The sequence below is a fragment of the Bactrocera latifrons genome, unplaced genomic scaffold, assembly GCF_001853355.1.
Source record: "Bactrocera latifrons isolate USDA-ARS-PBARC rearing strain unplaced genomic scaffold, ASM185335v1 scaffold_78, whole genome shotgun sequence".
In the NCBI taxonomy this organism is placed as follows: domain Eukaryota; kingdom Metazoa; phylum Arthropoda; class Insecta; order Diptera; family Tephritidae; genus Bactrocera; species Bactrocera latifrons.
In genome coordinates, this window is record NW_017537467.1 from 943666 (window position 1) to 958255 (window position 14590).

Consider the following 14590-nt stretch of genomic DNA (forward strand, 5'->3'; position numbering starts at 1 on the left):
TGCTAAAACTCCAAAAATGTAACCCAAGGTGTGAAAAAATTGTTAAAAAATTATTTTAAATTGTGTGTTGCGAAAACTATTGATTATAGAACAAAATAATGTACGGCACATTTGCATATCATATAATTATCTGAAAAATGTCACGACAGCATATGTCTAACTATATAGTATTTTTGTCATTTTGAAAAATATATATAAGGTCATCGCTATAAAAGCTCCTTTATTTATTGTTTGGAATTAATCCTTATCAAAATAAATTACTTCATATTTAAGAGTGCTTCAATACCATTCTAAAATTTCTTGAATTATTCAATTAGGAGCATTCGGAAGATATCACAAGTTTAAAACTGTAAATTATTTGAAAAATGTCGCATGGTCGCCGCTCAAGCAGCTAGATTAGGCAGCACTATTACGAGGCAACTCGACCGGTAAAAGTTTATAGCAACTGTCAAATCAACTGTTTTGCAGTTAGAAAATTCTTTATGTGGGTAGCCTTCTACCACCATCAGGCCAAAGTCCACAATTCTTGCACATATATTTCATTTCAGCCGCAGATCAGCTATCGTTACGGTCAAACATAGCTCGAATGCTAAAAATTTATTTAATTAACGAACTACAAACTGCACTGAATAGCAACAATATATAGACAACATTTTTTTTTTTTTACAAAACTTAAATCGAAACTCTTCAGAATATTTAAAGTTAACAAAATAAATTTTATTTATGAACTTATTTTTAAAGAGCAGTGAAAGTAAAATCTGTATATATTTATATAATTTTATAGATACTTTTTACAAAAATGAAAAAAATAATAATACATAAAAAATTTTCATGTTAGAATTTCCTTCATTTTAAGTGGCCCCACGCAAAAAAGACAAGGTATGTGAGTGGGAATGTTTATAAAATTATAACTTTTGAAATGATTGTTTAATACCCGTGCGAAGCCGGGCGAGCTGCTAGTATACAATTAATCTATTAGGAGGAGGGGCGACGCCCACTTTCTAAAATATTTAAAACCGCAGGCGTCTCTTGCTACTGCAATCTCCTGTAAAAAATTAAAATTTTATATTTCACTTTTGTGTTTTGTTATTTCATTTACCTGTATATTTAATTTTATAGCATTTCAGTTAATCGGGTTTTGTAGGCGTGGCAGTAGTCCGAATACAACCATCTACGAAATCGTCCTTGCTCTTTTGCCAGGCAACCCGTGTACCAAGTTTCCTTAAGATATCTATATTTTTAATCAAGTAACAGCTGGAACAGTTGGATGGATAGTCACCCGGATTTGAACTCGTCGCTCGATTAGTTTTAGGTCATATAAACAACCGTTAAGTGAACAAAACTATTCTACCCTGTAGCACCGTGTTGTAAGAGTATAAAAAGCAGTTGTAATATCAATGTAAATTTCTCAGAATTTTGCGGAAGATTCAGCTTCTAGCCTCAAGATGCCCCTTTTAACCCGATTGAATAAATTTGATCTTTTCATCCAATAAACAAAAACAATACTTTATATATTTTTATGGCATACGTAGTTTAATGCTTTTACATTTTATAATCTTAATTTTGATTTTCTTTGGCTTACTTTTAAAAATTATCGCTGGTGTTTATATTAAATTTATTCACATTTGAATTTAATTTGCAAGCTTAGAGATAAAAAGCAGAGCCCTTTACTAACAGCTAACGTTTAATTTAAAGCTTTACATATCTACAATAATTATGATTACCTAACGCACATACATACGTGTTTATACCATATGGTCTTAATTATATATTTACATTGTTCACAATTTAATGTTTGGTAATAAATAAAATTTTACATTTTTAATAAATTTATATTCCAAAGCATACATATTTACAGTAGACAGTTGTGTGTTTGACGGTGTATAATTGACAGCACAAATCAAGTTTTCATGCGATTTTGCTTTGCGTTCCTTTTTGTATTGATGTTCGCAAGCGTCAACATTTTAAAGCAGCAAAAATAATTCGCAAATCTAAGCAGAATTGTATATTGAATTTATGGTCTAGTCTCAAAACATTACTGCAATCACATTTTACAAAAGGTCACCGACTAAGGTTCCCTACCCAAGCCATCCAATACTCTCTCGGTTGTATTTCATTTGTCCAATCTGCTCTCACTGCCGCCCATCTTAGTCGAGTGTTCGTCGCGCTTTTGATATTTTCGCATTTCTAATATTTGCAACAGTCGCTGTTGCATCTTGCAATTTTATGAGTGCGAGTGGCTGAGATGATGCGTTCCCAATGGATGGAAGTAAGGGGCGTATGGTGGATAGGGCACGGCGTGCGAGTAGAGTAGGCTGCTGGCGTAGGCACCAGGTCCAAAACCGCCTCCCGCCGGTGGTGGTGGTATTGTCGGACTATTCACATCCATGCCCGGATTTTGTTTCTTCCATTTGGTGCGACGATTTTGAAACCAGATTTTCACCTAAAATGCATAATAGACCTTGAATTAGGAAAGCTATGTGAAGACATTTTGTGGTAGTTAATATATTGATTTCACTGTTTAATTGATATAATTTCCAAATGGCTTTGCAGGATTGGCTCTACTATATTCTTTAGTTAGACCTAACCATCAAATTACATCAGTATATTTCACAACTATCGAACCAATAATTTTTGAAACAAGTAAAGGAGAGCTAATTTCTAACGTAACCGAACATTTTATACTCTTCCAACTTGCAAGTATCAAAGCAGGGACTCTTGACAGAATGTTGCTGACAAAGCTTTATATTAAAAAATGCTGTAAAAAATTGCGATAACGATCATTATCCAAATTGGATATTTTCTTCATTTATATTGAAGGCCATTAATTTAGACTTAATTTTATTGCTAAACGTAGGTTGTCTTTTATACTCTGGGATTAGAGAACGAGAACAAATTGTAATTATCGCAAATCGCTTTATTGCTTTTCAAAATATTCTCCATTGAAATCTATACACTTTTTGCATGTGTTTTTACCAATTGTAAATATACCTTTGCTACCCTGTTTGTGGCATGTCCAAAACAAGCCTTTTGAAAGCAGTAATCCCCTCTTCATCGGAAGTCATTCGGTTGTATGTCAGAACCATACGGTAAATGGCTTATCAAATTGATGATTTTAGTGATCACAGATACAATTGTTTCAGTCGATGTTTGAGAGCTCACATTATCGAGGTGAAAAGTGAACCGTCTACGGCTGTTGGATTTCCTTATTTCTTGAAAGACAACTGGCAAAGAAATGGTGGTATTCCACTCAAAGTTTACTGTTCTGCGTTGTTTGGTGATATGTTAAATTGTTCCAAAACAATAAGAAAAACTATTTGCTTGGATTTCTTACTGCTCGAACACCTTTTGTAGAATTCGGCTCATCTTGAAACACCCACACAGTGGAATGCTCGTTAATTTCGAGCGCATACGCGTAAATCCAGTTTCGCCATCTATCCCAACACAAATATTTTCCGCACAAACACATGCCCACTCTTTTAAAAGTTTTAACCCACAGGTGCTGCATTGTACTGCGATTGCTTGTTTTAAATTACATATCTATATCTTAATATAGTCTTTATGGCACTTTATAAGTTTTCTTTTAATGGCGCTTTATGAGTGTGATAGTGGTACGATTGCGCCCACCAACTCTTACTTGTTTGCCTAGGAACATAAATACCAAGTTTCATTACGATATCTTAATTTTTACAGAAGTTTCAGCTTCCACGGACGGACGGTCAGACCCACGATAGTTCGAAATCCGTCGCTGTTGTGGTGGTTTCATCAGCTTTTCTCTGTACTCAGACCTCATAAGAGTCTTGAAGAATTAATCGCCTAGACAGAAGTCGATTTGATCATTCGGCAAAAATGCTGAGTAATAAACGAGAATTTTGTCAAAAAATGGAGTGGTTCCTTAAAAGTGAACTAGCTGTTTCTTTATTCAATTAATGTAAATAATATATGTAGTAAATAATTTCCCCGCAAATTTCCACGAAGAGTAAGAGATGAAATGTTTTAAAAATTCTAAAGAGCTACAAATTTATTTATGAACAAAATAGATCTAGGGATCAGTTTTTACAAATTAAAATAACTTTAAGATTTTTATAACCTAAATTAAACTGATATCAATCTTAACACTCACCTGTGTTTCAGTTAGGCTGAGGCTCAACGCTAAATTCAGCCGTTCGCAAACGCTCAAATAACGCGTCGTCTTAAATTTGTTCTCCAGCGACACCAGTTGCTCATATGTGAATGCGGTGCGGGCACGTCGTGGCTTTGAACCACCACCACTGCCTCCCTGCGACTTGCCGTCTCCATTGCGACTGCCACCCTTCTTTGAGTCCGTCTCGCTGGCCGGATCATCAATGTCGCTACTCATCCCATCATCGCACATGTCATCCTGATCCATGTCATTGAGGTCGTGAGCTGCAAAAAAATAAGTGAAAAGTAGAAAATAAACTAAGAAAACCCTTAAAATCGTTGCAAATCATATAAACGAGACAATTAACATTTTAAAGATATTCAGCATTCGGCATCTATCAATCATTCACGCCACCTCAATTCCCTCTCCAACGCTATTAGCTCCAGAGTGGACTGTTCAGGGGTTTGTCTGGGCGCTCAAAGCATGTCTACGATACTTTGATGTCACCCGTTTGATGAAGGTGGAAACGCCGCAACTCGAAATAGACATTTGATGACATCAATCACTGATGCGTTGGTCAATCACGACAATAACACAAAAGTACTGACAGCAATAACAAAAACAAATGACAAGAAAACAATTACAATGATAGCAAAACAAAGTCGATGAGGAACGACTACGGCAACAACACATCGACAAGAGTAGCATTACGGAATTAATTGGAAAAGCCAATAAAAACAAATACGCAAACGCGCACACATATGAACAATCGCCCACGCGCGCTTAGGGAATTACGGTGAAAATGTGTATGTTGTAAATTTATTTGTGAGAGCAACAGCACACATTCACACATGCCACAGTGCTATCTGTTGCCGCATGAGGGTACACATGTTCCGTTATCTCTTGCTGGTTGCCTGCATGTGTGTATGCAACAACACAGAGCTCATCCATAACAGTTATTTTTCGAACTCATTCGCCACACCGGCATGTGCCAATCAAAATTCAATTAAAACACACTCATTCAGCTACATGCCGCTTTCGTGTCTACCACTAGATACAAATACATATGTATATGTATTGCATCGCCTACTTTTATGTACATATGTTTATGGATTTCGCAGTGGGTGTTGCCCATCGTCCATCAAGTACGTATGGCCACTTCCGTTGGGCCGCCTTTCAATTAAACGCAAATCATCAACACTTTTATAAGATGGATCGCTCTTGATCCGGGTTACTAACTACTTGCCTCGTACATGTGTACACATACATACATTAAGCATTAGGATTCGTATATTACAAGCATTTATAGCAAGTTACTCGCTTTGCAAAAGATGAGATCTGCTTGCATTGCGTTTTGTTTACAAACATGAGCAATAAATCGATTACAATCACGCTTACTTATGTATGGGAGTAGGTGTATATGTATGTGTGTATGTAATTAAATTCTTCATTAAGATAAATATAATCACATTATATTAGTTGGGGGGAAGTGTATACCATAATGTGAACAATCGATTTGATTACATGACCTGATTGTTTGCTTTTAATATGAAAATGTATCGAGTATTATTGTAATTACTAACTCGAAGATGCAATCTTGTTACGTAACATACTCATAAATATCACATATTCCGTAGAGTGATTAAAGATTTGAGTCAATTAATTGTTATTGCAATGATGAGTATACTCAATTTACCGAACTTAGATTCCGATGTGTGACATGTGTGATGTTACTTTGATTTCAAATTTTTAAAACAAACTCTTTTAAAGACTGACCTAGCGCTTTAGCCAGTGAAGACTGAACCACTAAATTTGTAGGGGTTTTACATACAGTTAGAATTTTCAAAACATCGATTTTTTTTTATTTCGATAGTTTCGATATTACGTGCAAATTTCAAAAGTCGTTCGGAGTGCTTGGAAGTACAAGGTCAAACTTTAAACACGTTTTTCTCAAAATGGTGTTTTCAAAGTCTGCGACCAACATTACTCGACGGCTAAACCAATTAGTCTCAAAATTTTACATATATTTTTTTAGTAATTAATCGAAGATTTTTTCTCACGGATATATTTTTTTTGTTTATAAAAAAGTAAGACCGTAATTTTGGTAAAAATTAATTTTGTTTTTTGAGAAACCGCAGTTTTGTCAATTTTTTTTTTTTTTGCTTAAAACATTTAGAATCTTAATTCTAGAGAGAGATGTTATGTCTAGGTCTAGATATATCAGTACTTTAACGAAATCTGTTTGCTTTTTTTAATATCATTGATCCATATCTCGTAATATAGTGGTCACCGCAAAATGTATTTTTCGAAAGAAGTTCCCGGAGATCAGCTGTAGTTCTTTTCCAATTAAATATTTTTACTAACACCAAGTAGTATAGTTAAAATATATCAAAATTGGTAAAAATTTTGTATCAATACTTTTAAAAGTTAACAAAAATTCTGAAAAATTCCCTTTTTTCGGCATTCTGACTGTATATAACCCTTTAACCACACAACAAATCTAAAGGAGGTGTGCAGAGGTGTTGCCAAGTATTTGTTGAAATTCCGTCTGTTTTGGTGGCCTAGTTTAAGGAAAATATCTGCTCCTATGAAAATAATAGGCACGTTTCACGCGAAGACAGTTTTTTTACCTTAGTATATAATAATATGAATAACATTGTCCTGCATGGCACATATTATAATTGTAATTTTTAAAAATAATAATTAAATTAAAAGTATAATTATAAAATATGTTTTTATTTTTACTTGATTGAGCAAAACTCACTCTCAAATGATGAAGTAAAAATCAAAAAATATCTCCTAATAAATTAAACCTTCATAAAACCGCTCATCCATCCAACAAGCGCGAGAACATTCATACCATTATATTATAATGGCCGTTTGATTTCTGTCTTCAGGCACACTCTTTTCTGTCAACTTAGCACGAAGGAAACCTAAAATTCCGGCCGTAAACTTTTCGTGTTAACAAATTAACTACACGTCAAAACAATTTAAAATGCCAAAATAAACTGACAATCTAGTATGAAAAGCCCAAGGCATGGCGCAACCCTTTGTTGTCACCAGTCGTGCTTGGCGCAAGTCACCAGGCAAATGTACTCAAGGAGATGTCGCGGCATTAGCTCGGGTTTACACAAATTACACGGCGAAAATTGGATTGACGCAAATCAACTCATTCGTGGCAAATCGAAAAGGGTGCGATGTAAAACGGGCGGCAAAAGGAGATAAGGAAGCCTGTCAACCCGAAATAAAATGTTTCTAAATTCTTTTAAAGATGAAGAGCTCCTAAGCGATATCTCCCAAGCATAAGTCTGTGGGTGTACGTTTGCGGCGACTCCCTATGTTATCAGCTTGTTTAAATCTTATTTCATTGGAATATCTACTTAACTCCTGTCATCCGCAAATGAATTACCGAACACCGTTCATCATTACACCGCAGATTGATGAAGAATGCTTGAACAAATCTGGTAATTGGTCAACATCATTGGCCATATTTGCATGTAATTAGGTTAGGTGTCGGTGTGAGTATCGGCTGCAGCGCCTGAAAGTAGGTAAACATGCGCGAGCAAACACATATTCGTTTGCTTTAAATTAGCGTTCAGCACAAGAAGAGCTCAGCAGCCTGTGGGGGCACCACCGCTAAGAGCTACGGCGGCTCGAGTGCGACAGACAACAGCAGAACGCCGCGTCCATGCACTCATTGCACTCCATCAGTTGCAAACATGGACGTATGCATTTGGAAGTGTGTGTTTTGTACATACCACACATGCATACAGACATAACAACGCGGTAATTAATCAGAAAATTAACATCAATGGTTCATTTAATATTTAAGGTTGGTTGACGGATACAGCTCGAACAGCAACAACGTCGATGGTTAGGGTGAAATTAAAAGCAACATGCAAATCTGCATGGCCTCGGTTAGTTCTGCCAGAAGGAGGAGGTCCGCGAGGCTGCAGTGGAAACAGTAGCAAATCTTTGCACAAAAAGTTATTGTTTTGTTTCATCAGGGCTTGTAGGCTGTTGAGAAAAATGTAGATTGAACTTCACGGTAAGTAGAGTGTAAAAGATATAATGCTCGAGAATTACAGATACATGTTTATAGATTGCCCAACCCTCTTACATCGAACAACAACACTTGACATTGTTCAAACTGAAAGGTTAATGTTACCGGAATTTTGGGTATGAGAATTTAATTACTAAGAATCCATCTCGTTTTTTTCTACGAAGCATATCTGCATTACAGGTCACGCGATACACGATACACGAACAAAACAAACAAACGGACCTAACCTTTTACCTGATAACAATAACTAATTTCACATATTTCCCCGTATGAATATATTCTGCAAGAAATTATGTTTTATTTTCATTGTTACAATTCAACGAACTTATACTTACAACTTACTCATACGAGTATTAACTAACTCAGGACTTAAATTTTGGAGAGGTCTCAAATTTAAATAAATCCAATAATGATCATTTGTCAGAACCGCCGACATATATAAAGCATATACATAGCTCTCATATAAACTGAACGATTGGAGTAATCATGCTCTTATAAGGAGAGCTGAAATATGAGAAGGGTATTATAGCTTCAATGCAACTAAATAAGTTAAGGTTTTTTTTTCTTTTCATACACTCTATTAGCTCCACATGTACTATGCCTGTAAGCACAGTTAAAAATGGTTTATATTATATGTACTCGTAGTTATGTAAAATTTGTTAAATATTTGCATGTAATATTAAGTCAAATACATTAATTTGCGCTTCCATTAAATTAAGCAAAGCTATTAGTGTAATCAAAGCGACATCTATCTGCAAAGCCATTTACACATACATCATTGTGTGTATGTGTACACTTCTAGATACTAAGTGCAATGAAATTTTAATGACAGGCAAATTATGTTCGTGTTTTGTGAAATTTGCCACTTTATAAAATTGCCATTATTATAACAACAATTTATTGTGTACGCACACACTTTTACACTTTTAATGTGCCGCAATTACATGAAAAGTGCTCTTACTTCAAAAGCTCAGCCATATCAAGTGTAGTTAAACAACTTTATGAGGCGAAGCCCATAATAAAATGGCTGTTTATGAAAATCTGCCGACATAAGGATATGCACACACACTAATACACCAAAGTACGTTTATATGGCAATATCTGCGAGGATATTTCGTTCGATGCAATGAAAGTATACAAGGCGTTTATATATAGGTATATTTGACATATACATACATATATAAACGAAGCACTTAAATTGGCTTATAATGGTTTATATCTGTGTGTTTATATGCAAGCCTTGTCACCCAAACTCATGCCTCGGATATGCCTCCTTGCTTCCCGAGTAAGTCATTGGAGTGCTGTAGCAACATTTAAGTTATTGGATACTGATAAACCAACACAGCCATATAAACAAACTTGACTGAACGTAGCACAGAAAGGATATAAATGCTTGCACAAACACATACAAACCAGTACACTTATCGACTGTATGAAAGCTAGGAACAACTTTAGCAAGTCATACCTCATGCATAAATAAACATACATATATTTTAAGTCATAAACTTAATTATGAAATCAGAGTGTTAATTACCAGTACCATCGTATAATTCAAACCAAACACAAACATAAAGAGAACACACACTCAAACACATATTCAAAAAGACTTTATCGTTGACAAAAACAAACAAACAACAACTCGGTGGAGGCGATTGGTGTGTTGGTGGGTAGGAGTGGTTTACAGACTGCCGGCGGTATTATAGGTTGATGGTTATTAAGCTGCCCCATGGAAGGCGCTACAGTGTCAGCAGAAGCCCGCAATATGATACCTTCTCACGTCTTCTCCGTTATTATGGTTGTAATCGTATTCACTCGTTGCGGCAAACTCACCGACACACAAAATTTCACCAACAACCACTTTAGTATTGTGCTTATGGCCGTCCAACTATATACTCGAATACAAACGTATATTTTTATTATGGTATGTTTCCTCAGTGTCCTCGGAGAGCATTTTCTGTCGCATTTTGGCATTTTCATAAAATTATAATTGCTTATAACAAACTTGATACTTTGCATAAATGCGCATTTAAAGGCGCAGTGAATATTTGATCCTGAATGAGATATGCAAATTGACATCTGAAAACAAATGGCAGATTCAAAAATGATATCCATTAATTAGTGAAGCAGGTATTCACATTAATACGTTTACAGAAATGTTCGTTCGCAACCTACATAAAGTATCAAAATGGGTAGGAGAGCAGCAGGGTGTGATTTTGCGATTTCTTAGTTGTGCGTATGCAGGCTGCCTTGTTGGTTACATAATTTTCGGTAAACGCCGAATGAAATCAAAGCCATCGCTCTTAATTATTGTAACCTTACTTAATACCATCTTTTTTATCGTATAACAGCCAAGATACTAGGTTGAGTTGAGCTCTTTGACTGATCCAATCTGCTATTTTCGTGTGGTTGGTTCTATTTCGTTTGGTTTATAAATTGCAATATCAAATAGAAAGCACTTGATTTTAACAAGGACTTTCAACAAAGTCTATATCCACGAAATTGTTTAAATCAAAGAACATGCCCAAAACACGGAAGTTATAATGGCTATATTCAAAAAACTGTTCGGAATACATTTTTTTAAAGAATATGTGTTGAATGTTCTGTAAACAAGCTAAAGAACGTATTAAAAAATAATAACCTTTCCCAAGTACGGCTACTTTTCACATAACACAATATTAAATTCCATATTCCAGTGTACGAATCAAACAGGAATCAATATACCGGGATAAAGTTTTATTCGAATAAGGCTTTCAAATTATGCAACCTCAGGTCTAGAAAGTGTAAAAATCAGTCCTTAGCATTTCAGGCCTGGTAGACTATGACTGTTTTTACCAAAAGTATTGATAAAAGTGTGACATATATTGGGTCGTCGTGGCTAGATCACATTTTGGAGGATGGAGTTACGTGTGGAAGTTCACGCAAGTGAGGAAAGTCCTCTGATCGCCATTCACTTGGGAGTGGCCAGAAACGATTATTTTAGATATGGCTAAAACAGCTCACGCTTTCCGGTCTTTGACAAAGTATCCTGAGAAGGCGAAATATCCTCTACAAAGTGTTGTGCGCCGGGTTTGGGACCCGCCACTTAAAAAAGCATCACGACTGTGACGAGTAAGTCCATGTGGCAATTTACTACAGTGGCCATATAAAGGACCGCAAGTTTGGTGTGGGACTCATAGTGGGAGAGACTCAGTCGGCATTGTGGGCAAAGAAGATATCTCCGGCACTACGGACGGTAAATTCAGCCTCCACGAGGAAACATCCCCAAATGGGTTGAGGCAGATCGACTTCGGCGGGGCCCGAAATATGATTATTTGTAGTATTAGATTCAAGCATAAGAAGATACATCAAGCTACCTGCTGTCTTCGGATCGAAAAACCACCAACCAGTTCGATCATGTTATGATAGACGGAAAACACGTCTATAGAGTTTTAGATGTGCGTGCCTTCCGGAGGATCTAGCATCGACTCATACCACTATCTTTTTGCAGCCAAGGTTCGCACCCGCCTCTGTGAAGTAAAGAAACGCAGGCCAACAAACACAAGGTTCGACGACAAGAAGCTGCAATCACAACAGATAGCTTAAAGATTTTGTACTTTACTTGCGCTCCTGCTCTCTGAGAGCACTCGTCAACAAATCGGTATAAGGTAACTCTGGGACGGCATTTCAAACTCCTTACGTACAGCTGCAACCGAAACAATTGGTTTTCGGAAAGTGCAAAAGAACAGCTGGTACGACGAGGGGTGCCGTATCGCAGTGGAGAGAAACCAGACTGCCTACATCGCAACGTTACGATCAACCACAATACGTGCGGGATGGATAGATAGCGAGAGTTGAAGAGGGAAGCGAGATGTATTTGCAGACAGAAAAAGATAGAGGCCGAAATGTGTGAATACGAAGAGCTTGATAAGCTGGCCGACAGGGGTAATGCTCGAAAATTCTACGAAAAATGCGGCTCTTTACAGAATTTTTTAAGACCGGAGCATACTTTTGTAGAACCCCGAAAGGTGATCAGTCACCGATGCCCAGAGCATACTTAAATTATGGAGGGAACACTTCTCCAGCCTGCTGAATGGCAGCGAACGCACAACGCCAGGAGAAGGTGAGCCCGATTCCCCAATTGATGACGATGGATCAGACGTTCCATTGTCCGACCATGAAGAAATTCGAATAGCAATTACCCGCCTGAAGAACAACAAAGCGGCAGGGGCCTATGGATTGCCAGCTGAGCTATTCAAATTCGTCGGTGAATAACTGATAAGGAGCATGCATCAGCTTCCTTGCAAAATATGGTTGGACGAAAGTATGCCCAACGATTGGAATTTAAGTGTGCTCTGCCCAATCCACATGAAGGGAGACTCCGTGAAAGGAGAATCGACACACACCATTAATGCGGCTGTGTAAACTGACAAAAGCTCTGCCAGGATCGGGAAGGACCTCTCCGAGGCGTTCGATACCAAACAAGGTTTCAGATAAGGCGACTCTCTGCCGTGCGACTTCTTCAATCTGCTGATGGAGAAAATAATTCGAGCTGCATTACTTAATCGAGCAGCATAATCTTTTATGAGTGTGCAGCTGCTGGCGTATATGATAATACCATCGGCCTCAACACCCGCGCCGTTAGTTCTGCTTTCTCCAGACTGGACAAGAAAGCAACACAAATGGGTCTGGCAGTGAACGAGGGCAAGACGAAATATCTCCAGTCATCAAACAAACAGTCGTCGCACTCGCGACTTGGCACTCACGTCACTGTTGACAGTCATAACTTTGAAGTTGTAGATAATTTCGTCTATCTTTGAACCACCACCAAAAATGTCAGACTGGAAATCCAACGCAATATAATTCTTGCCCACAGGTGTTACTTCGGACTGAGTAGGCAATTGAGAAGTAAAGTCTTCTCTCGACGAAGAAAAACCAAACTCTATAAGTCACTCATAATTCCCGTCCTACTCCTAATGGTGCAGAGGCGTGGACGATGACACCAAATGATGAGTTGACGTTCCGAGTTTTCGAGAGAAAAGTTCTGGCAAAAATTTATGGCTCTTTGCGCGTTAGCCACGGCGAATATCGCATTCGAATGAACGATGAGCTGTACGAGATATAAGACGATCCATATGCTTAATGTACATACATATCCTCTTAAACTACTTTCGACAAAATATCCAAATTTTCTCAGGCCAAATCCTATAAGAACCGCCAACGACAGTGTGAAAATGAATGAAATCGGATTACGACCCCGTCTTCTTCTATATAACGGTTCCGTTAAAATCTACTAATAGCGCGATAAGTCAGTATGCCAGAGATAATAAATTTTACTAGGATGCAATGAGGGGACCTTAGTACGCCAAAAAATCACCATTGAATGTAGCGGAACAAAACTTTGCACGAATAGCGCGCTTAAAGTATGCCACTTTATGCCCAAAAACTTTTCAAAGTATTTAAGGCTCCAGGTACCAAATATGGATGAAAGTCGTAATCGCGCGCCTTTTAGAGAAAATATTGGTGTAATGGGCGATATATTATAGAAATTCGGAGGGAACCTATTTCTAATGATTTCTTTTCTAAACAAAAATTCTTTCCAGTTAACTTTATAGCGCATATTTTGGCAAATATGTTGAGAGCTGAAAAATCTTTGCACTGGAAGGTGTTTTCCTGACTTTGTTCCTCGCATGTTGAAATGTTCGGTTACACTCAAAATTAACGCTTCTTTACTTGTTGTAAGACATTTGTAGAAAACCTCCGAAGCTTATTATAGAAAAGTTGAGTAAAGTATTTGTTGGTCCTCAGATGTGGTGATTCGTGAAAAATATATGTAGCTTTTTTTCAATGTTATGACTCTAACGGAAAGTAAAGCACGGTTACAATAAATAACCATGGAAGGAGGAAATTGTGCTAAAAATGCTGGAAAATATAAGTATAATAAAGTGTGTTAAATTGAGGTTTAAGTTATGTTTTCGACATTTGTTTTTCTGTTTACTTAGAATTCATTATTATGGCAGAATGTTCAAAACAAAACTGTAATACAACAAGTAAGGAAAGGCTAAGTTCGGGTGTCACCGCACATTTTATACTCTCGCATGATAAAGTGATAATTGAGATTTCAGGCGTGGTTGTGAACCGATTTCACCCATATTTGCTACATGTCATCAGGGTGTTAAGAAAATATTACATACCTAATTTCATTAAAATCGGTTGAGTACTTCCTGAGATATGGGTTTTGGTCAATAAGTGGGCGACGCCACGCCCATTTTCAATTTTTAAAAAAAGCCTGGATGCAGCTTCTTTCTGACATTTCTTCCGTAAAACTTATTGTTTCTGAAGTTTTTGGTTAGTCGGTTAACGCACTTTTTTTGATTTTCAATATAACTTTGTATGGGAGGTGGGCGTGGTTATTATCCGATTTCTTC

At 37.0% G+C, this 14590-nt stretch overlaps 1 protein-coding gene across 1 annotated transcript in view; it reads right to left on the minus strand.

The window, feature by feature from the left end:
• Positions 1-1583: 1583 nt before the first annotated feature.
• Positions 1584-14590, minus strand: part of LOC108976553 (homeobox protein slou) — a 22570-nt gene continuing 9563 nt past the window's right edge. Inside the window, exons 3-4 of the mRNA XM_018945748.1 lie at positions 4124-4407; positions 1584-2443 (exon numbers count right to left, since the gene is read on the minus strand). Coding sequence (XP_018801293.1) covers positions 2225-2443; positions 4124-4407 — 503 coding nt within the window. The 3' untranslated portion in view covers positions 1584-2224. The remainder of the gene's footprint in view (positions 2444-4123; positions 4408-14590) is intronic.